Here is a 27,969-nt window from a genome sequence, read left to right as displayed (position 1 = left end):
CCCAGAAGGCTGCACGTTGTTTAATTAATTATCTCTAAAATCTTTAAAACTCAGCATATAAATCCACTCCAGGTAGCCTCACCTGAAAGTGGGTCATCCCAGGGGAGCAAGGCCTGAGGAAGGGACAGCCCTCAGACAGGGCAGGAAGTGGCCACTGGGTGGGCAAAGCGCAAAGGTCCCAAGTGGCCTGGCCTCCAGCCATCCACCCCCATGTCCATTTTTGGTTTTGTCATTAAAAAAATAAAGCGACAATGCCTGGCAGGGACCAGGTGTTGCACTGTCTTCTGTTAAAAATACAGGCAAGGATGTGGACACTCTCCTCTTCGGCTGGTCCTGCCTCACAGGATGTCTGCCCGCTTGTCCCGCACGCGGCTGCGCGCCTTGGTCCTGGCTTTGAAGGCAGCAGCGTTATACAGGTGCTGGGGTGGGACAAAGAATGAGGGTCTAATGAGCTGGGAGGAGGCAGCCCAGGGGTTCTCCTCCAGCCCCTGCAGAGCTCCAGGCCACAGGAATGGAGGGAGATGCAAACCTTCTCAAAACGTGAGATCTTGCAGGCCTTCAGCGCAGTGGCATCCAGCACCAGCACAGGGCCCAGACCAAAGATGTCACGGAGTAGCTCGTTGTTCTGGGGGCAAAGAAGGCAGTGAGCTCAGGCCGGTCTGAAACAGCCAAGTGGGTACCCCTTCCCCGTCCGCCTCCCCACCTGGAGGTGGTGGTGCATGCCGGAACCCAGCGCATCCTTGAAGGCAGCATAGACCCGGCGCCGAGCCCAGCTATCCACATAGAGCACCTCGAGCCCGAAGCGGACTGTCTCCTCCTCACACTCGCCGCCCTGCAGGGTAGAGGGGCTGTGACTGGACTTGGTGGCTATGCCTGGGGGTGCACCCTCTCTAGGACGCATCTCTTCTCACACGTACCTCGACAAAGTGCAGCACAGCCCGGAAGGTAGAGCGTTGGCGCCGGCGGTCAGCCTTGGCCCGATACTTGTTGCTGTCAGTGGCCAGAGTGCGCAGCACGCCGCAGAGGGCCTCCATGTCCTCGTAAACAAAGTCCTCCTACAGTGGGAGTGATAGAGGACGTGGGAGCAGAAGCCTGAGGTCTTCCATGTCCTCGTAAACAAAGTCCTCCTACAGTGGGAGTGATAGAGGACGTGGGAGCAGAAGCCTGAGGTCTGTTGGCTTTTAACACAGTGGGGTCGCCCAAACCCTTCCTTTCACCAAGAAAAGTCATTTTCTTCTCCGCCTGACCCTCCCCTGCATCCCTTCTTGGCCCCTGCCTGTGCCAGACACCTCCGCTAAGGGGCCCCATCAGAGCACTTGGCCTCTGAGTCTGTGTTGGGGCTACTTCCCCCTCCATAATGACCTAAGGCTACCTTGTTTTCTGTGGCATCCCCTGCACCCAGCCTGAGATGGGCAGGTGGTGTCAGCAGGCACCCTCCCCTGCGCCCCCCCACCCCCACCCCGCCGCCATCTCTCACACCTCAAGGTCCCGAGTGAGCTCAAAGAGCAATGCGATGGTCTCGCCAGCAGCCATCCGCAGGTTCACACTTTCACTGGACAAGAGCTGGGGCAGCCGGGGCAGCTGCCTGGGGAAGGGGCAGGCTGAGCCATGTGTGTGGGCTGGGGGCCTCTCCACCCTTCCCCTCCCACTCCCAGTGGGCAGTCACCCCTACCTGTCCAGGATGCGGCTGATATGGGCGTTGGGGCAGATGGTGAGTAGCAAGGCCCAGGCCTGCAGGGCAGCACAAAGCAAGCCCTGCAGGCTGACAGGGACCACAGGGGCTGTGGAGCCACCCACACCACAGGACCGGCTGAAAACTCCTTCCAAGCAAGTGAGGCAGGAGACCAGGTCCTAGGGGCACAAGGAGGCAGGGGAGTGGCTCAGGGGCAGAGCTAGGGCCTACATGCTCTACTGCCTGTGCCTGAAGGCCACTTACCTGTACATCGGTGGCAGCCACGTAGCAGCCCAGGCCAAGAGCAGAAGCGCACTGCTGGGAGAAGGGCAAAGCCAGGCCGTGGTCAGAGGGTGAGCCTGGGTTCCCAGCCGCGGGGCTCACCCTTGGAGCAGGGGAGCCTGGAGGCAGGTGGAACCCATGTCTCTGCTTAGGGATTAGGTGAAGGAAGGGTGTCACAGGGCAAGGAACACTCACGTGGAGCCGGGCAGCAGGGCTAGCTGTGCTGTCACTGAGCACAGAGACCAGCAGGGGCTGCAGGCTGTGGAATAATTCCTCACCCTTGGGTCCAGGGCCCAGCTGAACGCACAGCAGGCCTAGCACAGCAGCGGCAAGGGCCTGTTCCTCGCCCTTCCCTGCAGGGATGCCTTCCAGTCAGTCAATGCAGCAAGGGCCAGTACCCAGCCAGTTCAGGCCCCCCGTGCGCCCCCAGGCCCCACCTTTCTTGAGGCACTTTTCCAAGGCATCAGCCAGCGTGAGGCAGCGCTCCAGCAAGAAGTCAGGGAGTAGGTGCGCTGCTAGGGCCAGACGCAGGCTCTCAAGAGCACCCTGCCGGGTCTTGGCACTAGGGGAGGAAGAAAGGGGTTTTGTGGGCCAATCTTACCTGGTTCACATTTGGCATGGGCTAAGCAGGGACACGGGGGAAGGGACTGGTTGGAAGTCAGGGGTACCTCTTGTCTGTGAGGCAGTCCACATATTCCTTCAACTTCTCCTCAAGGTCTTCCTGCTGACCCTGCTCATCCACGGCATCCCCCCCTGCAAGGCCAGCTCGTCATCCCCGCTTCCTGCCCTGCCCGCGGAGCCCCACTGAGTCCCCACCACATTCCCACCCACTCTCACCAAAGCTTTCCTCTGCTGTGGCGCTGAGAAGGCTCGGGCATTCACTGGTGGTGCTGCGGGCCTCACTGGCTGCCTCATCCTCACTGGAACCTGAGTCAGCTTGGGTACTGCTCCGGGCACCTGGGGAGGGTGGAATAGGGCACATGGTCTGCCTTCACTGATGAGTGATGGCTGGGGTTACCTCACCCGGCCTCATGACCCCACAAGACAGAATGCTGCCCTTCTCAAGGCTGCAGTGAGAGGCACAGAGGCTAATGCCAGGGACTCTGAACCAGGAAGCAAGAGAAAGGGAAAGAAGTCTATCTGCTGGGGAGAGTCACACGCCAGGCCCAACCTAGGATATCCTGGCAGATTTGGTGAGCAGGTCCTCCCTGAGACTAGAGCTTGCTTTAAGAAGGAGACCTAGAGGTGCGCAGAGGCAGAAGGGGCTGCACAGGCCCTACCTAGGCCTGTGGCTCAGCCTGGAGTGGGGCATATCCAGATGCATTCTGGGGGAGCTCAACCACCAGCCCAGATTACTCCCCAAAATGGCCAGGGCAAGGGTCAGGGAAGTCTGATAGAACCGGGGTTCAAATCCCAGCTCTACATCTTAACAGGGATGTAACCAGGTCAGGTGCCTAGTCTTCAAAGCCTCAGTTTCTCCATTGCAAAAGAAATGAGAAGCACCTCTTCTGGGCAAGGTAAGTGAAGACAATGACTAGACAAGTGACTAGTTACGGCTCTTTGGTGGGCCAACAAGCTCATCAGGTCACCCATCAGCACTGGGGGCAGAGGCCCAGCTCCTAGTGGATGTAGGTGAGTGCCCCAGGCCTCAAGCATACTGTCTCCTGAGCCCCCCTCGGTCCACTCCAGGCCTTCAGCCCTGGGTAGATGGACACACAGGCTCCTCCTGACCCTGGGAAGTATAGAAAGCTGAGTGGCCCCTAACTTCATGAGCCCTTGAAAACAGGTGAACACGGGGGACTGTGAGGGTCAGCAGAGCTGGAACACTTATGTGTAAGGGCAGCTGCTGCAGCAGGAGCCCCAGACAGGTTCTGGTCACCAGGCTGGCCCTACTTCCAGGAACTACGTACATACTCCCTGTGCCTGCGGGACAAAGTCCAGCACACACTGCTCTCCTCTCTCACTACCCTAGCTGACCAAAGCAGCCCAGCCTTCCCTCATTTGTTTCACCACGCCATGGGCCCTCCAGATATGAGGCCCTCGCCCAGCGTGTTGCCTCTAAATGGTGCTCTCCTCTTCACCTTCCTTGGTTCCTGTCTGGGACTGACACCACTCTGTGAACTCATCCCCCAACAGTAGGCCTTCTGGAGTATTGCTACTTTGTTCAACGTCCCCTTGTAACCAAGCAGGACCCTATGGGGTCTTCCTGGGACAGACCCCTCCACCATATCCTCTGTTGTAGCTCATCTCTGAAGTTCCTAGATAATAGTATCAGATGCACATTTCCTGAGTTGTTTTACAGGTGCTAAAACCACCACCAAGTGGAAGAAGTTAACTACGTGATGACCATGAGCACACAGCCCCTAGACCTACTGGCGCCTAAGGATTGATGATGTTAACACCATGACACTGCCCTGTTACCTCACCATCAACCAATCAGAGAATTGTGCATGAGCTGATCACATTCGCTGGGACCCCTCTCCCTCACTTCGCCTTTAAAAATGCTTTACAGGGACTTCCCTGGTGGGGCAGTGGTTAAGAATCCACCTGCCAATGCAGGGGACACGGGTTCGAGCCCTGGTCAGGGAAGATTCCTACATGCTGCGGAGCACCTAATCCCGTGTGCCACAACTACTGAAGGCCACGTGCCCTAGAGCCCGTGCTCTGCAACAAGAGAAGCCACCACAATGAGAAGACCCTGCTTGCCACAACGAGAGAAAGCCAGCATGCAGTAACGAAGACCCAATGTAGCCAAAAAAAAGTGCTTTACAGAAACCCTTCGGGGAGTTTGGGGTTTTTGAGCACCAGCCACGGCTTCTCCTTTTATTGGCGCCTTATTACACTTTCCTTCACCATAACCCAGTGTCAATGATAGGGACAGAGTAAAAGGACAAAGCAAGTAATTAAATAGTTAATCCCAGTAAGGGGTTATAAGTAAAGAAAGAAGTATGGGAGACCCCTGTAAGTTAATGATCACTCAAGAAAGCAGGTTTGCTTAACCACAAACCCATGAAACAGAAGCATGAGACATGCTCCAAAACAACACAACAATGGTGGAATGTGACCAACATCCTGCTCAGTGAGCTCCATAAATTAATGATTCCCAGGAAACACTCCTCTGCATGCACTAAAAACAAAAATATAAAGAAAGGTTGACATTATACTAAAACTTGAATTATCATATTTTATTATACATTACTGCCTTTTTGCTCATTTCCATTGCACCATGACAGTCCTGCTTTGACCATGTAATGACAAGAAAATTCCCCACATGGAGAAGAAGCTGATGATGAAAGACTGATGTCTACCAAGAATGAGGAAGCAGGTGGTCTTCTCCCCCTCTGCACTATCCTTTTGATTATAAAACTGTAGCCCACTAACTTGTACCCAATTAATTTGGCTATATTTGGTAAAAATGAGGGTTATTTTAAAGAAAAAATTTTTTCCCACACCTACAAAAAATTATGTTTTAATAAATAGTAAATTTTAGTTTTGCTAATTGAGGTCAGTATCTACTGTCTAAAACTCACTTTTGAAGACAGGATTAAGATGGCAGAGGAGTAGGACGGGGAGCTCACCCTCTCCTACAAAGACATTAAAAATACACCTACAAGTGGAATGATTCACACACACCTACCGAATGCTGGAGGAACACCTCAGACTTCTGAGCAAGAAAACCTCCAAGTAACCGGGAAGGACAAAAGGGAAAAGAAAGGGAATTCTCTGGTGGTCCAGTGGTTAGGACTCCACGTTTCCTCTGCGGGGGTCATGGGTTCCATCCCTTGTCAAAGAACTAAGATTCCAAAGCAGTGAGACTAGTCTTAAAAGAAAAAAAAAGGTGGGGCGGGGTGGGGAAGGAATCTAGACACTAGGAATCTAGTGCCCCAGGGAAGGAGCAGTTAAAGTAAACATATTCCAGCACCCTGGGAAGCCTGATCACTGACAGGGACAATAGCCTAGACAAAAGGGAAGGTCCAGACCCTAGGAAGACAGTGCAGCAACCTGTTTGCAATGGCAAAAAGGAGAGTAATCTGCACATAAGGCAGGCACCTCCACCCTATGCACCACCCTGTGCACCAGAGCCTGAGACGCTCCTCTGTTGGTGGGGGCAGGGTGCTGAATATCAGGCTTCAGAGGTCAGACCAGGGTTGGCTGTGTGGAGACAGCTTGAAGAGGCTGGACTGTGGCAAATGAGGGTGCAGTCCTAAGAAGCCTAGGTCCGGACTTCCCTGGTGGCACAGTGGTTGAGAATCCGCCTGCCAGTGCCTGGTCTGGGAATATCCCACATGCCGTGGAGCAACTAAGCCCGTGCGCCACAACTACTGAGCCCGCGTGCTGCAACTATTGAAGCCCGTGCACCTAGACCCTGTGCTCCACCACGAGAGAAGCCACCGCAATGAGAAGCCCACGCACTGCAACGAAGAACAGCCCCCACTCGCTGCAACTAGAGAAAGCCTGCGTGCAGCAACGAAGACCCAACATGGCCAAAAACAAATAAATAAAATAATTTTTTTAAAAAAAGTCACTTGGGCTGCACGTCTCCCGGTGGTGGAGTTCCCACCTCCATCCTCCTTCCATAGAGTCCCCCACCGAAGTACGCTCAATACCCTCAGCATCGTGGTTTTACAGGGGTTGCTATTTGTCTGGAGGGTGAAGGGTAAGAGGGAAGAAGTAAGGAGACACAAGCCCTTGGGTGTTTCTTCTGGCACTTTCTACTCTCAGTTACAACCCAGGAACAGGACTTTCTTTAACTAAGGCTCTGGTTGCCCTAAGACCCAAAGTTGGGCATGCATAACCCTGCCACCATGTGGCAGTTACGAGTAACAACAACTCTAAAACCAGTGCTTCTGGATACTTAATATTCACAAGGCCTGTGGGGCTGTAAATAAATGATACCTGCCCTGGAGAAATGTCTGGGAGTAGGTAATCAAAACAATTCAAAACAGGGCTGACTTTCAAGACCCAATTTTAAGAGGTACATTTTACTCTCACTGTTTCAAAAAAATAACAACAACACAAAAACAATACTCAGCATCGCTAATTATTAGAGAAATGCAAATCAAAACTACAAGGAGGTATCACCTCACACCAGTCAGTATGGCCATCCTCAAAAAGTCTACAAACAGTATGCTGGACAGGGCGTGAAGAAAAGGGAACCCTCCTACACTGTTGGGGGGAAAGTAAAAGGGCACAGCCAGTATGGAGAGCAGCAGCGAAGTTCCTCAAAAAGCGAAAAATGAGCAATCATATGATCCGGCAATCCTACTTCTGGGCAAATACCCAGAAAACACCATAGTTCCAAATGGCTCATGCACCCCTACATGCACTGCAACAGTATATACAATAAGCAAGACAAGGAAGCAACCAAAATGTCCATTGATAAATGAATAAAGAAGATGTGGTACATATATACAATGTAATATTAGCCACAAAAAAGGACAAAATAATGCTATTTGCAGCAACAAGAAGGAGCTAGAGATGATCACAGTAAGCCAGACAAAGAACCAAAAACATCTTATGATACCACTTATGTGTGGAATCTAAAAACTGATACAAATGAACTCATTTACAAAACAGACTCAGATTTAGAAAAGAAACTTATGAGTAATTCCCCATGGGTCCAGTGGTTAGAGCTCTGAGCTTTCACTGCCAAAGTCCGGGTTCTATTCCGTGTCACGGAACTAAGATTCCAGAAGCCGCGTGGTATGGCCATAAAAAAACAAGAAAAGAAAAGGAAAGAAACTCATGGTTACCAAAGGGGATAGAGGGCAAGGAGGGATAAATTTGTAGCTTGGGATTAACATATACACACAAATGTATATAAAACAGACAATCAACAAGGACCTACTGTAGAGCACAGGGAACTCTACTCAACACTCTTTCATAACCTTTATGGGAAAAGAATTCGAAAAAGAATATATATATATATATATATAAAACACATTCTCTTTTTTGTACATGTGAAACAAACACTGTAAATCAACTATACTCCAATAAAAATTTAAAGAAAAAATATCAATAACAGGAAGAAAATTGTAAAAAACACAAACATGTAGAGGTTAAACAATATTTTACTAAACAACCAGTGGATCACTGAAGAACTCAAAGAGGAATTCAAAAAATACCTAGACATTTCTGACAACAATGCTATGAGACTGGAAATCAACTACAAGAAAAAAAACTGTAAAAAACACAAATATGGGCTTCCCAGGTGGCACAGTGGTTGAGAGTCCGCCTGCCGATGCAGGGGACATGGGTTCGTGCCCCAGTCCAGGAAGATCCCATATGCCGCGGAGCAGTTGGGCCCGTGAGCCACAGCGCCTGAGCCTGCACGTCTGGAGCCTGTGCTCCGCAACCGGAGAGGCCACAACAGTGAGAGGCCCGCGTACTGCAAAAAAAAAAAAAACACAAAAAAAACCACACACAAATACATGGAGGCTGAACAGTGCACTACTAAATAACCAAGAGATCACTGAAGAAGTCAAAGAAGAATAAAAAAATACATAGAAACAAATGACAATGAAAACAGGACGACCCAAAACCTATGGGACACAGCAAAAGCAGTTCTTTTTTTTTTGTGTGTGTGCTACGCGGGCCTCTCACTGTTGTGGCCTCTCCCGTTGCGGAGCACAGGCTCCGGATGCATAGGCTCAGGGGCCATGACTCACGGGCCCAGCTCCGCGGCATGTGGGATCTTCCTGGACCGGGGCACGAACCTGTGTCCCCTGCATCGTCAGGCGGATTCTCAACCACTGCGCCACCAGGGAAGCCCCAAAAGCAGTTATAAGAGGGAAGTTTACAGCAATTCAATTTCACCTCAAGAAATAAGAAAAATCTCAAACAATCTAACCCTACACTTAAAACAGCTAGAAAAAGAAGAATAAAGAAAACCCAAAGTCAGTAGAAGGAAAGAAATCATAAAGATCAGGGCAGAAATAAATGAAACAGAAACGAATAAAACAATAGCAAAGACCAATAAAACTAAAAGCTGGTTCTTTGAGAAGATAAAATTGATAGACTCACCAAGAAAAAAAGGGAGAGGACGCAAATCAATAAAATTAGAAATGAAAAGGGAGAAATCACAACGGACACCACAGAAATACAAAGAATTACAAGAGACTGCTACAAACAACTATATGCCAATAAAATGGACAACCATGAAGAAAAGGACAAATTCTTGTAAAGGTTCAATATTCCAAGACTGAACCAGGAAGAGTTAGAAATATAAACACATTTATCACAAGTAATGAAACTGAAACCGTAATTAGAAATCTTCCAACAAACGAAAGTCCAGGACCAGATGGCTTCACAGGTGAATTCTATCAAACATTTAGAGAAAAGCTAACACCCATCCTTCTCAAACTCTTCCAAAAAATTGCAGAGGAGCACTCCCAAACTCATTCTATGAGGCTACCTTCACCCTGATACCAAAACCAGACAAAGATACTACAAAAAAAGAAAATTACAGACCAATATCACTGATGAATATAGATAAAAACCTCCTCAACAAAATGCTAGCAAACAGAATCCAACAACACATTAAAAGGATCATACACCACGATCAAGTGGGATTTATCCCAGGGATGCAAGGATTCTTCAATACACGCAAAACAATCAATGTGATACACCATGTTAACAAATTGAAGAATAAAAAACATATGATCATCTCAATAGGTGCAGAAAAAGCTTTTGACAAAATTCAACACCCATTTATGATAAAAACTCTCCAGAAAGTGGGCATAGAGGGAACCTACCTCAACATAATAAAGGTCATATATGACAAACCCACAGCAAACATCATTTTCAATGGTGAAAAACTGAACGCATTTCCTCTAAGACCAGGAACAAGACGAGGATGTCCTCTCTCATCACTATTATTCAACATAGTTTTGGAAGTCCTAGCCACGGCAATCAGAGAAGAAAAAGAAATAAAAGGAATACAAATTGGAAAAGAAGTAAAACTGTCACTGATTGCAGGTGACATGATACTGTAGAGATTCCTAAAGATATCACCAGAAAACTACTAGAGCTAATCAATAAATTTGGTAAAGTTGCAGGATACAAAATTAATGCACAGAAATCTCTTGCATTCCTATACATTAACAACGAAAAATCAGAATGGGAAATAAGGAAACAATCCCATTTACCATTGCAACAAAAAGAATAAAATACCTAGGAATAGGACTTCCCTGGTGGCACAGTGGTTAAGAATCTGCCTGCCAAGCGCTTCCCTGGTGGCGCGGTAGTTGAGGGTCTGCCTGCCGATGCAGGGGACATGGGTTCATGCCATGGTCCGGGAGGATCCCACATGCCGCGGAGCGGCTGGACCTGTGAGCCATGGCCGCTGGACCTGCACGTCTGGAGCCTGTGCTCTGCAACAGGAGAGGCCACAATGGTTAGAGGCCCATGCACCGAAAAAAAAAAAAAAAAAAAAAATCTGCCTGCCAATGCAGGGAAAACAAACGGATACGAACCCTGGTCCGGGAAGATCCCACATGCTGCGGAGCAACTAAGCACATGCTCCTCAACTACTAAGCCTGCGTGCCTAGAGCCTGCACTCCGCAATGAGAGAAGCCACTACAATGAGAAGCCTGTGCACCACAATGAAGAGTAGCCCCAGTTCACGGCAAGTAGACAAAGCCTGTGCGTAGCAACAAAGACCCAAAACAGCCAAAAATAAAAATAAATAAATAAATTTATTTTTTAAAAAAATAGCTAGGAATAAACCTGCCTAAGGAGACAAAAGACCTGTACTCAGAAAACTATAAAACACTGATGAAATAAATCAAAGATGACATAAACAGGTGAAGAAATATACCATGTTCTTGGACTGGAAGAATCAATATTGTGAAAATGACTATACTACCCAAAGCAATTCACAGATGCAATGCGATCCCTATCAAGCTACCAATGGCATTCTTCACAAAATTAGAGCAAAAAATGTTACAGTCGTATGGAAACACAAAAGACCCTGAATAGCCAAAGCAATCCTGATAAAGAAAAACGGAGTTGGAGGAATCTGGCTCCCCAACTTCAACCTATACCACAAAGCTACAGTAATCAAGACAGTATGGTACTGGCACAAAAGCAGAAATATAGATCAATAGTACAGGATAGATTGCCCAAAGATAAACCCATGCACATATGGTCACTTAATTTATGACTAAGGAGGCAAGAACATACAATGGAGAAAAGACAGCCTCTTCAATAAGTGGTGCTGGGAAAACTGGACAGCTACATGTAAAAGAATAAAATTAGAACACTCCCTAACACCATACACAAAAATAAACTCTAAATGGATTAAAGACCTAAATGTAAGACCAGACACTATAAAACTCTTAGAGGAAAACATAGCAAGAACACTCCTAACACCATACACAAAAATAAACTCTAAATGGATTAAAGACCTAAATGTAAGACCAGACACTATAAAACTCTTAGAGGAAAACACAGCAAGAACACTCTTTGACATAAATCACAGCAAGATCTTTTTTGACCCACCTCCTAGAGTAATGGAAATAAAAACAAAAATAAACAAATGGGACTTAATTAAACTTAAAAGCTTTTACACAGCAAAGGAACCATAAACAAGACAAAAAGACAACCCTCATAATGGAGAAAATATTTGCAAATGAAACAAAAGACAAAGGATTAATCTTCAAAATATACAAACAGCTCATGGAGCTCAACATCTAAAAAACAAACAATCTAATTAAAACATGGGTGGAGGACCTAAACAGACATTTCACCAAGGAAGACATACAGATGGCCAAGAGGCACATGAAAAGAAGCTCAACATCACTAACTATTAAAGAAATGAAAATCAAAACTACAATGAGGAATCACCTCACGCCGGTCAGAATGGCCATTATCAAAAAATCTAGAAACAATAAATGCTGGAGAGGGTGTGGTGAAAAGGGAACCCTCTTGCACTGTTGGTGGGAATGTAAATTGATACAGCCACTATGGAGAACAGTATGGAGGTTCCTTAAAAAACTAAAAATAAAACTACCATATGACCCAGGAATCCCACTACTGGGCATATACCCTGAGAAAATCATATTTCAAAGAGATACATGTACCACAATGTTCATTGCAGCACTATTTAAAATAGCCAGGACATGGAACCAACCTAAACGTCCATCAACAGATGACTGGATAAAGAAAATGCGCCACATATATACAATGGAATATTACTCAGCCATAAAAAGAAACGAAATTGAGTTATTTGTAGTGAGATGGATGGACCTAGAGTCTGTCATACAGAGTGAAGTCAGAAAGAGAAAAACAAATACCATGTGCTAGCACATATATGGAATCTGAAAAAAAAAAAAAGAAAAGAAAAAAATTGGTACTGATGAACCTATTTGCAGGGCAGGAATAAAGATGTAGACATAGACAATGGACTTGAGGACGCAGGGTGGGAGGGGGAAGCTGGCACAGAGTGAGAGTAGGGTCGACATATATACACTACCGAATGTAAAATAGTTAGCTAGTGGGAAGGACAGGGAGATCACCTCCATGTTTTGTGATGACCTAGAGAGGTGGGATAGGGAGGGTGGGAGGGAGGCTCAAGAGGGAGGAGATATGGGGATATATGTATGCATATGGCTGATTCACTTTGGTGTACAACAGACGCTAACACAGTATTGGGAAACAATATACTCCAATAAAGATCTATTAAAATATATATGTATCTAAAGAGAAATGACAACGAAAACACCACATCCAAAACCTATGGAATGCCACAAAAGCAGTTCTAAGGGGGAAGTTTACAGTGATACATTTGCTACCTCTGGAAACAAGGAAAATCTCAAATAAAGCAACATAACCTACATCTAAAGCAACTAGACAAAAAAATAAAACAAAACAAAACCCAAAATTAGTAGAAGGAAAGAAATCATAAAGATCAGAGCAGAAATAAATGAAATAGAGACAAAGAAAACAATAGGAAAGATCAAGGTAACTAAAAGCTGGCTCTTTGAGAAGATAAACAAAATTGATAAACCTTCAGCCAGACTCATCAAGAAAAAAAAGGGAATGGGCTCAAATCAATAAAATTAGAAATGAAAAATGAGAAGTTACAACGGACACCACAGAAATAAAAGGGTCATAAGTGACTACTACAAACAACTATATGCCAATAAAATGGACAACCTAGAAGAAATGGACAAATTCTGGGGAATTCCCTGGCGGTCCAGTAGTTAGGATTCTGCACTTCTACTTCCAGGGGCCCAGGTTCAATGAACTAAGATTCCACAACATGTAGGGTGCAGTTATAAATAAACACTTAAAAAATTTTGTTTTAATTAAAATAAAAAAGAAATGGACAAATTCGTAGAAATATACAACCTTCCAAGACTGAAGCAGGAAGAAACAGAAATTATGAACAGACCAATCACAAGTAATTGAAACTGTGATTAAAATACTTCCAACAGGGCTTCCCTGGTGGCACAGTGGTTGAGAATCCGCCTGCCGATGCAGGGGACGCGGGTTCGTGCCCCGGTCCGGGAAGATCCCACATGCTGCAGAGCGGCTGGGCCCGTGAGCCATGGCCGCTGAGCCTGCGCGTCCGGAGCCTGTGCTCCGCAATGGGAGAGGCCACAACAGTGAGAGGCCCGCGTACCACAGAAAAAAAAAAAAAAAAAAAAAAAAATACTTCCAACAAACAGGAATTTCCTGCTGGTGCAGTGGTTAAGAATCCACCTGCCAATGCAGGGGACACGGATTTGAGCCCTGGTCTGGGAAGATCCCACATGCCACAGAGCAACTAAGCCTGTGCACCACAACTACTAAGCCTGCGCTCTAGAGCCTGTGAGCCACAACTACTGAAGCCCATGCGCCTAGAGCCTGTGCTCCACAACAAGAGAAGCCACCACAATGAGAAGCCTGTGCACCACAATGAAGAGTAGCCCCTGATCGCCGCAACTAGAAAAAAGCCTGCGTGCAACAACAAAGACCCAATGCAGCCAAAACAAAACAAAACAAAACACAATGTGGTACATATATACAATGTTACTCAGCCATAAAAAAGAATAAAATAGGAATCAGAACCAAGATGGCAGAGTAGAAGGATGTGCTCTCACTCCCTCTTGTGAGAACACCAGAATCACGACTAGCTGCTGGACAATCATTGACAGGAAGACACTGGAACTCACCAAAAAGGATACCCCACATCCAAAGACAAAGGAGAAGCCACAGTGAGATGGTAGGAGGGGCGCAACTACAGTAAAATCAAATACCATAACTGCTGGGGGGTGACTCACAGACTGGAGAACACTTACACCACAGAAGTCCACCCACTGGAGTGAAGGTTCTGAGCTCCATGTCAGGCTTCCCAACCTGGGAGTCTGGCAACGGGATGAGGAATTCCTAGAGAATCAGACTTTGAAGGCTAGTGGGATTTGATTGCAGGACTTTGACAGGACTGGAGGAAAGAGAGACTCCACTCTTCGAGGGCACACACAAAATAGCGTGTGCATCGGGGCCCAGGGGAAGGAGCAGTGACTCCAGGGGAGACTGAACCAGACCAACTTGCTAGTGTTGGAGGGTCTCCTGCAGAGGCAAGGGGCGGCTGTGGCTCACCCTGGGGACAAGGACACTGGCAGCAGAAGTTCTGGGAAGTACTTGGCATGAGCCCTCCCAGAGTCTGCCATTAGCCCCACCAAAGAGCCCACGTAGGCTCCAGTGTTGGTTTGCCTCAGGCCAAACAACCAACAGGGAGGGTACCCAGCCCCACCCATCAGCAGTCAAACGGATTAAAGTTTTACTGAGCTCTGCCCACCAGAGCAACAGTCAGCTCTACCCACCACCAGTCCCTCCCATCAGGAAACTTGCACAAGCCCCTTAGATAGCCTCATCCACCAGAGGGCAGAGAGCAGAAGCAAGAACTACAATCCTGCAGCCTGTGGAACGAAAACCACATTCACAGAAAGACAGATAAGATGAAAAGGCAGAGGGCTATGTACCAGATGAAGGAACAAGATAAAACCCCAGAAAAACAACTAAATGAAGTGGAGCTAGGCAACCTTCCAGAAAAAGAATTCAGAATAATGATAGTGAAGATGATCTAGGACCTCGGAAAAAGAATGGAGGCAAAGGTCGAGAAGATGCAAGAAATGTTTAACAAAGACAGAAGAATTAAAGAACAAACAGAGATGAACAATACAATAACTGAAATGAAAACTACACTAGAAGGAATCAATGGCAGAATAAATGAGGCAGAAGAATGGATAAGTGACCTGGAAGACAGAATGGTGGCATTCACTGCTGCAGAGCAGAATAAAGAAAAAAGAATGAGAAGAAATGAAGACAGCCTAAGAGACCTCTGGGACAACAATAAACGCAACAACATTCGCATTATAGAGGTCCCAGAAGGAGAAGAGAAAGAGAAAGGGCCAGAGAAAATATTTGAAGAAATTATAATCAAAAACTTCCCTAACATGGGAAAGTAAATAGCCACCCAAGTCCAGGAAGTGCAGATAGTCCCATACAGGATAAACCTAAGGAGAAACATGCCAAGACACATAGTAATCACACTGGCAAAAATTAAAGACAAAGAAAAATTATTGAAAGCAGCAAGGGAAAAACAAAAACAACATACAAGGGAACTCCCATAAGGTCAACAGCTGATTTCTCAGCAGAAACTCTACAAGCCAGAAGGGAGTGGCATGATATACTTCAAGTGATGAAAGGAAAGAACCTGCAACTGAGATTACTCTACCCGGCAAGGATCTCATTCAGATTCAATGGAGAAATCAAAAGATTTACAGACAAGCAAAGACTGAGAGAATTCAGCACCACCAAACCAGCTCTACAACAAATGCTAAAGGAACTTCTCTAAGTGGGAACCGTAAGAGGAGAAAAGGACCTACAAAAACAAACCCAAAAGAATTAAGAAAATGGTCACAGGAACATACATATGGATAATTACCTTAAATGTGAATGGATTAAATGCTCCAACCAAAAGACACAGGCTTGCTGGATGGATACACAAACAAGACCCACCTATATGCTGTCTACAAGAGACCCACTTCAGACCTAGGGACACATACAGACTGAAAGTGAGGGGATGGAAAAAGATATTCCATGCAAATGGAAATTAAAAGAAAGCTAGAGTAGCAATACTCATATCAGATAAAATAGACTTTAAAATAAAGAATGTTACAAGAGACAAGGAAGACACTATAATGATCAAGGGATCAATCCAAGAAGAAGGTATAACAATTATAAATATATATGCACCCAACATAGGAGCACCTCAATACATAAGGCAACTGCTAACAGCTATAAAAGAGGAAATGGACAGTAACACAATAATAGTGGGGGGGTGGTTAACACCTCACTTACACCAATGGACAGAGCATCCAAAATGAAAATAAATAAGGAAACAGAAGCTTTAAATGACACAACAGACCAGATAGATTTAATTGATATTTATAGGACATTCCACCTAAAAACAGCAGATTACACTTTCTTCTCAAGTGCGTACGGAACATTCTCCAGGATAGATCCCATCTTGGGTCACAGATCAAGCCTCAGTAAATTTAAGAAAACTGAAATCAGGGCTTCCCTGGTGGCGCAGTGGTTGAGAATCTGCCTGCCAATGCAGGGAACATGGGTTCGAGCCCTGGTCTGGGAAGATCCCACATGCCACGGAGCAACTAGGCCCGTGAGCCACAACTACTGAGCCTGCGTGTCTGGAGCCTATGCTCCGCAACAAGAGAGGCCACGACAGTGAGACGCCCACGCACCGCGATGAAGAGTGGCCCCCACTAGCTGCAACTAGAGAAAGCCCTCACACAGAAACGAAGACCCAACACACCCAAAAATAAATAAATAAATTAATTTTTTAAAAAAAAGAAAACTGAAATCATATCAAGCATCTTCTCTGACCACAATGCTATGAGATTAGAAATGAATTACAGGGAGAAAAACGTAAAAACCACAAACACGTGGAGACTAAACAATATGTTACTACCTAACCAAGAGATCACTGAAGAAATCAAAGAGGAAATAAAAAAATACCTAGAGACAAATGACAATGAAAACACGATGATCCAAAACCTATGGGATGCAGCAAAAGCAGTTCTAAGAGGGAAGTTTATAACTATACAAGCCTACCTCAAGAAACAAGAAAAATCTCAAATAAACCATCTAACCTTACACCTAAAGGAACTAGAGAAAGAAGAACAAATAAAACCCAAAGTTAGCAGAAGGAAAGAAATCATAAAGATCAGAGCAGAAGTACATGAAATTGAAACAAAGAAAACAATAGCAAAGATCAATAAAACTAAAAGCTGGTTCTTTGAGAAGATAAACAAAATTGATAAACCATTAGCCAGACTCATCAAGAATAACAGGGAGAGGACTCAAATCAATAAAATTAGAAATGAAAAAGGAGAAGTTACAACAGACACCACAGAAATACAAAGCATCCTAAGAGATTACTACAGGCAACTGTAGTAATGCCAATAAAATGGACAACCTGGAAGAAATGGACAAATTCTTAGAAAGGTATAACCTTCCAAGACTGAACCAGGAAGAAATAGAAAATATGAACAGACCAATCACAAGTAATGAAATTGAAACTGTGATTAAAACTCTTCCAACAGGGGCTTCTCTGGTGGCGCAGTGGTTGAGAGTCTGCCTGCCAATGCAGGGGACACGGGTTCGAGCCTTGGTCTGGGAGGATCCAACATGCCGCAGAGCACCTGGGCCCGTGAGCCACAACTACTGAGCCTGCACGTCTGGAGCCTGTGCTCTGCAAAAAGAGGCCATGACAGTGAGAGGCCCGTGCACCGCAATGAAGAGTGGCCCCCACCCGCCACAACTGGAGAAAGCCCTCACACAAAAACGAAGACCCAACACAGCCAAAAAAATAAATAAAGTAAAAAAAAAAAAAAAAAAAAAAAAAGCTGACACAGCCACAGATAAAATAAAAATAAATTTTTTTAAAAAACCTTCCAACAAGCAAAAGTCCAGGACCAGACGGCTTCACAGGTGAATTCTATCAAACATTTAGAGAAGAGCTAACCCCTATCCTTCTCAAACTCTTCCAAAAAATTGCAGAGGAAGGAACACTCCCAAACTCATTCTATGAGGCCACCATCACCCTGATACCAAAACCAGACAAAGATACTACAAAAAAAGAAAATTACAGACCAATATCACTGATGAACATAGATAAAAACCTCCTCAACAAAATACTAGCAAACAGAATCCAACAACACATTAAAAGGATCATACACCACGATCAAGTGGGATTTATCCCAGGGATGCAAGGATTCTTCAATACACGCAAAACAATCAATGTGATACACCATATTAACAAATTGAAGAATAAAAAACATATGATCATCTCAATAGGTGCAGAAAAAGCTTTTGACAAAATTCAACACCCATTTATGATAAAAACTCTCCAGAAAGTGGGCATAGAGGGAACCTACCTCAACATAATAAAGGTCATATACGACAAACCCACAGCAAACATCATTTTCAATGGTGAAAAACTGAACTCATTTCCTCTAATATCAGGAACAAGACAAGGATGTCCACTCTCACCACTATTATTCAACATAGTTTTGGAAGTCCTAGCCACGGCAATCAGAGAAATAAAAGGAATACAAATTGGAAAAGAAGTAAAACTGTCACTGTTTGCAGATTATGTGATACTATACATAGAGAATCCTAAAGGTATCACCAGATAACTACTAGAGCTAATCAATGAATTTGGTAAAGTTGCAGGATACAAAATTAATGCACAGAAATATCTTGCATTCCTATACACTAATGATGAAAACTCTGAAAAAGAAATCAAGGAAACATTCCCATTTACCACTGCAACAAAAAGAATAAAATACCTAGGAATAAACGTACCTAGGGAGACAAAAGACCTGTATGCAGAAAACTATAAGACAATGATGAAAGAAATTAAAGATGATACTAACAGATGGAGAGATATACCATGTTCTTGGATTGGAAGAATCAATACTGTGAAAATGACTATACTCTCAAAGCAATCTACAGATTCAATGCAATCCCTATCTAATTACCAATGGCATTTTTTACGGAACTAGAACAAAAAAATCTTACAATTTGTATGGAAACACAAAAGACCCCGAATAGCCAAAGCAGTCTTGAGGGAAAAAAGAGGAGCTAGAGGAATCAGACTCCCTGACTTCAGACTATACTACAAAGCTACAGTAATCAAGACAATATGGTACTGGCACAAAAACAGAAACACAGATCAATGGAACAAGATAGAAAGCCCAGAGATAAACCCATGCACCTATGGTCAACTAATCTATGACAAAGGAGGCAAGAACATACAATGGAGAAAAGACAGTCTCTTCAATAAGTGGTGCTGGGAAAACTGGACAGCTACATGTAAAAGAATGAAATTAGAACACTCCCTAACACCATACACAAAAATAAACTCAAAATGGATTAGAGACCTAAATGTAAGAGCGGACACTATAAAACTCTTAGAGGAAAACATAGGAAGAACACTCTGACATAAATCACAGCAAGATCTTTTTTGACCCACCTCCTAGAGTAATGATGGGACCTAATGAAACTTCAAAGCTTTGGCACCACAAAGGAAACCACAAAGAAGACGAAAAGACAACCCTCAAAATAAGAGAAAATATTTGCAAACGAACCAACGGACAAAGGATTAATCTCCAAAATACATAAACAGTTCATGCAGCTCAATATTAAAAAAACAAACAACCCAATCCAAAAATGGGCAGAAGACCTAAATAGACATTTCTCCAAAGAAGACATACAGATGGCCAAGAAGCACATGAAAAGCTGCTCAACATCACTAATTAGAGAAATGCAAATCAAAACTACAATGAGGTAGTTTTGTTAGAATGGGCATCATCAGACAATCTACAAACAACAAATGCTGGAGAGGGTGTGGAGAAAAGGGAACCCTCTTGCACTGTTGGTGGGAATGTAAATTGATACAGCCACTGTGAAGAACAGTATGGAGGTTCCTTAAAAAACTGAAAATAGAATTACCATATGATCCAGCAATCCCACTACTGGGCATATACCCAGAGAAAACCATAATTCAAAAAGACACATGCACCCCAATGTTCACTGGAGCACTGTTTACAATAGCCAGGTCATGGAAGCAACCTAAATGCCCACTGACCGACGAATGGATAAAGAAGATGTGGTACATAAATACAATGCAACATTACTCAGTCATAAAAAGGAACAACATTGGGGCATTTGTTGAGACGCGGATGGATCTAGAGACTGTCATAGAGAGCGAAGTAAGTCAGAAAGAGAAAAACAAATATCGTATATTAACGCATATATGTGGAACCTAGAAAAATGGTAGATTAACCGGTTTGCAGGGCAGAAATTGAGACACAGATGTAGAGGAAAAACGTAGGGACACCAAGTGGGGAAAGCGGCAGGGGGCTGGGGGTGGTGGTGTGATGAATTGGGCGATTGGGATTGACATGTATACACTGGTGTGTATAAAATTGATAACTAATAAGAATCTGCTGTATAAAAAAATAAAATTCAAAAATTAAAGGACTTCCCTGGTGGCGCAGTGGTTGAGAGTCCTCCTGCTGATGCAGAGGACACGGGTTCATGCCCCGGTCTGGGAAGACCCCACATGCCGCGGAGCAGCTGGGTCCTTGAGCCATGGACGCTGAGCCTGCGTGTCCGGAGCCTGTGCTCCGCAACGGGAGAGGCCACAACAGGGAGAAGCCCGCGTACCGCAAACAACAACAACAACAACAACAAAAATTTTAAAAAAACATTACAGTTAAAAAACAAATGAATCAAATAATGCCCTTTGCAGCAACATGTATGGATCTAGAGATTATCATACTAAGTGAAGGAAGTCAGACAGAGAAAGACAATTTATCATATGACCTCCCTTATATGTGGCATCTAATTTTTAAAATGATAGCAAATGAACTAATTTACAAAACAGAAACAGACTCACAGATCTCAAAATCAAACTTATGGTTACCAAAGGGGAAATGTAAGGGAGAAGAATAAATCAGAAACTTGGGATTAATACATACACATCACTATATATAAGGTAGATAATCAGCAAGGTCCTACTGTATAATACAGAGAACTCTACTCAATATTCTGTGATAACCTATCTGAGAAAAGAATCTGAAAAAGAATGAATATATGTATATGTATAACAATCATTTTGCTGTACACCTGAAACACATCGTAAATCAACTATACTCCAGTATAAAATTTTGTAACGTAAAAAAAACTCCCAAAAAACTCTCACTTTTCAAATAGCTCTTTGTTGCTATGTTATATCATTGTAAAGGTTAATTAAGTTATCAAAAAGATATTCTAAGCTTGTTTCTAAAGCTGATCACTGTAAACTATCCTTGGATGAAAATTAGATGCCCATAATCTATAACCAGGGGATTATACATACTAGGAAAAAAAAATCATTTAGGGCTTCCGTGGTGGTGCAGTGGTTAAGAATCTGCCTGCCAATGCAGAGGACACAGGTTCGAGCCCTGGTCTGGGAAGATCCCACATGCCACAGAGCAACTACGTCCGTGCGCCACAACTACTGAGTCTGAGCTCTAGAGCCTGCTAGCCACAACTACTGAAGCCCATGTGCCTAGAGCCTGTGCTCCGCAACAAGAGACGCCACCGCAATGAGAAGTCTGCACACCAAAGTGAAGAGTAGCCCCCGCATGCTGCAACCAGAGAAAAGCCTGAGCCCAGCAACGAAGACAACACGCTGGCAAAAATAAAATAAATAAATTTGTTTAAAAAAATCATTTTAAAGAATGTGTCGGGCTTCCCTGTTGGCGAAGTGGTTGAGAGTCCGCCTGCCGATGCAGGGGATACAGGTTCGTGCCCCGGTCCGGGAAGATCCCACATGCCGCGGAGCGGCTGGGCCCGTGAGCCATGGCCGCTGAGCCTGCGCGTCTGGAGCCTGTGTTCTGCAACGGGAGAGGCCACAACAGTGAGAGGCGCGAATACCGCAAAACAAAAAACAAAGAACAACAAAAAAAGAATGTGTCCAACCTAGATAAAAGGCCTCTTATCAGGTATTCTTAAGTACATCACGCACAAAGAAACTGAAGGGAATCAACTTCCAAGAATGAAGGTACTTTTACCCTAATTACTAGAAGTGCCCAACGGAGGACGTCCTGAGCCCTGATGTCAGTCTTCCACTCCTCCGACCCCTACAAGTGCTGACCGTTTATTTCCAGTTTGCAGCAAGACGGTTTGCTCATTGTCAACACCACTGGGGACACCTTCTGTACTACTCCTTTGTGGCAATTTCTCTGGCATTAACACCTCGTTTGGAGACTACTTTAGAAGAGATAACATCTAGGGACTTCCCTGGTGGTCCAGGGTTTGGGACTCCGTGCTCCCAATGCAGGGCGCCCAGGTTCGATCCTTGGTCAGGGAACTAGATCCCACATGCCACAACTAAAGATCCCGAATGCAACAATGAGGATCCCACGTGCAGCAATGAAGACCTGGTGCAGCCAAATAAGTAAATAAATATTAAAAAAAAAAAAAGAAGAGATAACATCTAAAGTTGTAAGTACAAATCTTGATTAAATTGCACGCTGGATTTTGACAGGGAAAGGAAACTTTTAGATAGTTAACCATTGCTCCAGGGGAAGCTGCTGTGTCCTTGGAAATGGCTGCTCCAACAAGGGCTATCTTACCGGCAGGAGCCATTCCTCCAGCAGAGACTATTATCCCAGGGAAAAATGCACCCAAGGGTAAGGAGAGACCTCCGATATATTCAGGAGCTCCTCTGTACTCTGAGTTACCCAAGGGGCCCATTTTCAGCCCGGCTAGCACCTGCAGCTAGCAACCAACTGCCTCTAGGGTTCTGACTCTAAGAGAAATTTATAATAAAAATCAAGAAACAATAAGAGGGCTTCCCTGGTGGCGCAGTGGTTGAGAATCCGCCTGCCAATGCCGGGGACATGTGTTTGAGCCCTGGTCCAGGAAGATCCCACATGCCACGGAATGACTAAGCCTGTGCGCCACAGCTACTGAGCCTGTGCTCTAGAGCCCGCGAGCCACAACTACTGAGACTGTGTGCCACAACTACTGAAGCCTGTGAACCAAGAGCCCGTGCTCTGCAACAAGAGAAGCCACCTCAATGAGAAGCCCACACACTGAAACGAAAGGGTAGCCCCCGCTCACTGCAACTAGAGAAAGCCCACATGCAGCAACGAAAATCCAATGCAGCCAAAAATAAATAAATTAAAATAAATAGATTTTTTAAAAAAGAAACAATAAGAGTTCATGTGGTTTTTCAATGTCTGATTTAAGTCTGGCAGAAGTTGGAAAGTTTTTCTGAGGATTCTAAGCTTTCCACAAAGAAGTTTACTTGGTTAATGATCTCAGCAGGGGAGATTTACAAATCTTATCAAACTGCAGCACCCCAGAGAAAGAACAGCATATAATACTGGCAGCCTGAGACCAACAGGGCCACACAGTGTACCGCTTGGGGAACAAAGGTGTCCCCGAGGCAGACCCACAGTGGAATTACTAAATAAATTCTATTCATAGGGATAGATGGGACCCTATGATTAATTGTTTAATAAAGGCTATAAAAATTTTTTCAGTAAAACCTGTCAATTACGAAAAAGTTAAAAAAGTCCAACAGGAATTAAACAAAAATCTGACAATATTTCAAGAAAGGTTAATAGAAACTTTTAAAAAGTATATGATTGTGGATCCCTCCTCTTGGGAGGGACAGGCCATTTTGGCTGTGCATTTCATAGCCCAGTCTGCCCCAGACATCAGGCACAAAATTCAAAAAGCAACGGCCGGACTTCCCTGGTGGCACAGTGGTTAAGAATCAGTCTGCCAATGCAGGGGACATGGGTTCGATTTCTTGTCCAGGAAGATCCCACGGGCCGTGTAGCAACTAAAGCCCCTGCGCCACAACTACTGAGCCTGTGCTCTAGAGCACACGAGCTACAACTACTGAAGCCTGCACACCACAACTACTGAAGACCGCACACCTAGAGCCCGTGCTCCGCAACGAGAAGCCACTGAAATGAGAAGTATGTGCACCATAATGAAGAGTAGACCCCGCTGTCTGCAACTAGAGAAAGCCCACATGCAGCAACAAAGACCCAACGCGGCCAAATAAATAAATAAATAAATAAGTGGTAAAAAGCAATGGCCGGTTCTCAGATACCTATAAGCGACTTGCTCCAATTGGCTTATTCAGTTTTCAATATTAGGAATATAACCTAAAAGACTAAATGCACCCAAAGAAATATACAAAAGGCCCAAATGATGGCAGTAACTTGGTCCTCTGAAAAACCACTAAAGGGGAGGCTGGGCTTTCTGGGCCAATCTGGCCATGGTAAACCACAGGGCCCATGGGTACCGAGACAAAACCAGTGTACCCTATGTGGACAAGGGGGCACTGAAGGAAAGATTGTGATCGATGTGTCCTTTGCAAATAGCCAGGGCACTGGCAGTGGGAATGTCCCAGATGCCAGAAAAAGACAGAGACCCCTCGGCCTTTGATGGTCTTACAGTCAAAAGACTGAGGGGGGGGCCCAAGGCCAAAAGGGGATCCACCTAGAGATACCATCTACATAACTAGTGTGGAGCCTCAAACTTCGGGTGGTAATTGATGTGGAGAGCCACTTGATAAAATTTCTCATAAACACCAGTGCAACCCTTTCAGTCTTAACCCAAGACTGAAAGCCTTAACAACCATAGGAAATATGTAATGGGAGTGTCAAGAAAGAGACAGGGGCACCCTTTCCTGGAACCCGTTTTGTGCAACATCAATGGCTGGTCGTTTTTACATTCCTTTTTGTTTGTGCCTGACTGTCCTCTCTCTTTAATGGAAGGGACTTATTAACTAGATTAGGGGACACTGTTTCTCAAGGGACAATGAAGCCACCCTTATCACTAAATGATATTAACAAAAAATAAAAACAGAGTAAATCTATAACTAAAATAAAAGTCTCAATAAACCCCAAAGTATAAAACATTAAGGTTCCGGGCCTAGCCAAAAGCAAACAGATTGAGGCATCAAGTAACTGCCTTCCAGATTTGTAAAAATTTTTTTAAAAATTTATTTATTTTATTTATTTATTTTTTGGCTGTGTTGCGTCTTTGTTGCTGCACGTGGGCTTTCTCTAGTTGCGGTGAGCGGGGGCTACTCTTCGTTGCGGTGTGTGGGCTTCTCGTTGTGGTGGGCGGGCTTCTCATTGCAGTGGCTTCTCTTGTTGTGGAGCAGGGCTCCAGGCACGCGGGCTTCAGTAATTGTGGCATGCGGGCTCAGTAGCTGTAGCTCGCGGGCTCTAGAGCTCAGGCTTAGTAGTTGTGGCGCACGGGCTTAGTCACTCCGTGGCATGTGGGATCTTCCCAGACCAGGGCTCAAACCCGTGTCCCTTGCATTGGCAGGCGGATTCTTAACCACTGCGCCACCAGGGAAGCCCCCTGTAAAATGTTTTGAAAAGATGGTTTGGGTCTCCAAGATCGTGGCTACAATCTCTTTTAATAACTCTTCTAATGCTTATTGCTGTATTTCTTTATTTTTTAAAAAAATAAACTTATTTATTTATTTATTTATTATTATTTTTTGGCTGCATTGGGTCTTCACTGCTGCACGCAGGCTTTCTCTAGTTGCAGAGAGCGGGGGCTACTCTTCATTGTGGTGCGCAGGCTTCTCATTGTGGTGGCTTCTCTTGTTGCGGAGCACGGGCTCTAGGCGTGTGGGTTTCAGTAGTTGTGTCTTGTGGGCTCTAGAGCACAGGCTCAGTAGTTGTGGTACACGGGCTTAGTTGCTCCTTGGCATGTGGGATCCCCCCAGACCAGGGATTGAACCTGTGATCCCTGACTTGACAGGCATCAGATTCTTAACCACTGCACCACCAAGGAAATCCCTGCTGTATTTCTTTCAATTTGTATCTTTTATAAACTCATCTTCCGATGCTTAACGTCCACAAGGGCTAAAAGAATAATGCTAACCAGAGGGGCATTGGCTTCTGGTTCTAACAGAGAAGGGACAGTCAGCCAGGTGTTTTACTTCTTCCCCAGGCAGGCCTACACTCCATCTCAGCAGAAAGTAGTTAATGATAGGTTGCCGCCCCTTACCCGCCTTTAAAGGGTAAACACCTGGAGGGGGGAATGATACGGACAGAGTAAAAGGACAAAGTAGGTAATTAAATAGTTAATCCCAGTAAGTGATTATAAGTAAAGACAAAAGTATGGGAGACCTCTGTAAGTTAATGATCACTCAAGAAAGCAGGTGTGCTTAACCACAAAACCATGCAACAGAAGCATGGGACATGCCACAAAACAACAAAACAATGGTGGGATGAGACCCACATCCTGCCCAGAACTCAGGTTAACGATTCCTAGGACATACGTGCACTAAAAACAAACATATAAGGAAAGAGTGACATTATACCAAAACTTGAAATGATTTATCATATGTTAGTGTATGTTACCGCCTTTTTGCTCATTTCCATTGTGCCATGACAGTCCTGGTTTGACCATGTAGGAACAAGAAAACTCCCCACCCAACTTGGAAAAGGAATTGATGATGGAAGCTTGACGTCTCCTCAATAATGAGGAAGAAGGTGGTCTTCTCACCCTCCCCATTCTTCCTTTGATTATAAAACTATAGCTCACCGTGTTCTCCAGATGGCAGCCTCTCACCCAACCCCTTGTAAGTCTCTCAAGTGTCCTACTCTAATAAGTCACTTCTTATCTATCATTTTGCCTCTCCCTGAGTTCTTTCTGCTCTAACGAACGGGAGCTACTCGGACCACGCACACCCCCCCCAATGCATTTCTGCGGTTTCATCAGTAGATTGGCTTTACTGCTCCGGGGCAAGCAGACCCACGTTTGCTTCAGTAACACCCTCACCCAAGCTCCACTGAAGTGGCGGCCAGGTCTGAGCTGTGCCTAAGAGGCATGTCATCCCTACAGAGTAAACATATGTGTTTACTGCACCAGGACATGCTCCTCTGGTCGAGCTGATAAGCGACTCTCCGGACTGCCTCCGGCTCCAGGGCGCTCATCAACCTTCTAGGTCCAGGCAGTCAAGGCCCAAATTTTGCAGCTTCCCCATCCCCCCCTCTCTCAGTTCTCCGGGATAGCCCAGGCCTCCGGCCAACTTCCTAGTCCAGTCCAGGCAAGGATCAGGGCTTGGGGAGGGGGCTGGCTTCCTGCTCCGTCTGGCCTGTTTGTCCATCACAACAGACAACTTGGGTAGAGAGGCAATGAGGAAACCAACCAAGGCCGGGAGATGCGGAACAGGTGCGGGCGGGGAGCGAGGGCTCCGGGCAAGCGGGCAGCGCACCCAAGTTAGGCGCACACGTGGCCGCTGACTCCTTGGGCATGTGCCGGTCACGGGGAGAGTTGCGGGTGGCAGCTCCAGACTGGTCGAGGCAGGAGTCTCTACCCCAAGACCCTCAGGGACACCGACGGGAACCCACACAGGGCCCCAGCTCAACGTTCCTCAGTTGCCCAAAGCCCCCCACTTACCTCCTCCGCCGCGCTGGCCGCCTCTGCGGGGCGCGCTGCCTTTTCGGGCGCGGGGCATGCCGGGAATCGGGCGCGGGGTCAGGCACCCGGCGGGCAGGGGCTCCAGACCAGCGAGTCGCCGGCCAATGGGCTGAGTTGAGACTTGGGCAGAAGACGGGAGCCACACGCCGCGCGCGCCACCATCTTCGCGAGGCGCCCCGCCCTGCCAAACGTGTCGAAGCGCCCCGCCCTGCTAAATGGGTGGCCGGGAAGGCGAGTTCCTGGTCTCTCGGTTCATGGAACCTCTCCATGCGGCCGAAACTACTATTCCCAGGGTGCTGCGGGCGGATTACTGCCCCCTCCCGGCTGGGCGCAGAGCACCTTGGGAATTGTAGTCAGCTCCCGGGAACCACAAGCCCACGACGCTCTAGCTGAACTATGCACCCACAATGCCTTGCGGCGTCTCTCCCCCCCCCCCCCCCCCCCCCCGCCCAACACGTGTAGTGGTTAACTTTGTAGCT

The 27,969-nt window shown here is 45.7% G+C and overlaps 1 protein-coding gene across 5 annotated transcripts; it reads right to left on the bottom strand.

Moving 5' to 3' along the window:
* IFRD2 (interferon related developmental regulator 2) lies at positions 1-27,764 on the bottom strand. Of its 5 annotated transcripts, none has more exons than XM_059076830.2 (12): positions 27,470-27,698; positions 2,792-2,911; positions 2,623-2,707; positions 2,392-2,516; positions 2,150-2,307; positions 1,937-1,990; positions 1,673-1,851; positions 1,480-1,585; positions 918-1,055; positions 704-832; positions 530-625; positions 1-419 (listed from the first exon to the last, which is right to left on the bottom strand). In XM_059076830.2, exons 1-12 carry the CDS (start codon positions 27,525-27,527, stop codon positions 339-341), a joined length of 1,329 nt encoding a protein of 442 aa, XP_058932813.1. In that variant the 5' UTR covers positions 27,528-27,698; the 3' UTR covers positions 1-338. The 5 variants fall into 5 exon arrangements, with proteins under 5 accessions (XP_058932813.1, XP_066900231.1, XP_066900232.1 ...); XM_067044130.1 differs by having other exon boundaries at positions 1,937-1,987; positions 27,470-27,696; XM_067044131.1 differs by lacking the exon at positions 2,623-2,707 and having other exon boundaries at positions 1,937-1,987; positions 27,470-27,764.
* Positions 27,765-27,969: the final 205 nt, after the last annotated feature.

Source organism: Kogia breviceps, chromosome 10 (genome assembly GCF_026419965.1).
Source record: "Kogia breviceps isolate mKogBre1 chromosome 10, mKogBre1 haplotype 1, whole genome shotgun sequence".
NCBI classification, from domain to species: Eukaryota; Metazoa; Chordata; class Mammalia; order Artiodactyla; family Physeteridae; genus Kogia; species Kogia breviceps.
Note: the sequence above shows the minus strand (reverse complement) of the source record. Positions and strands in the feature narration are given on the sequence as shown.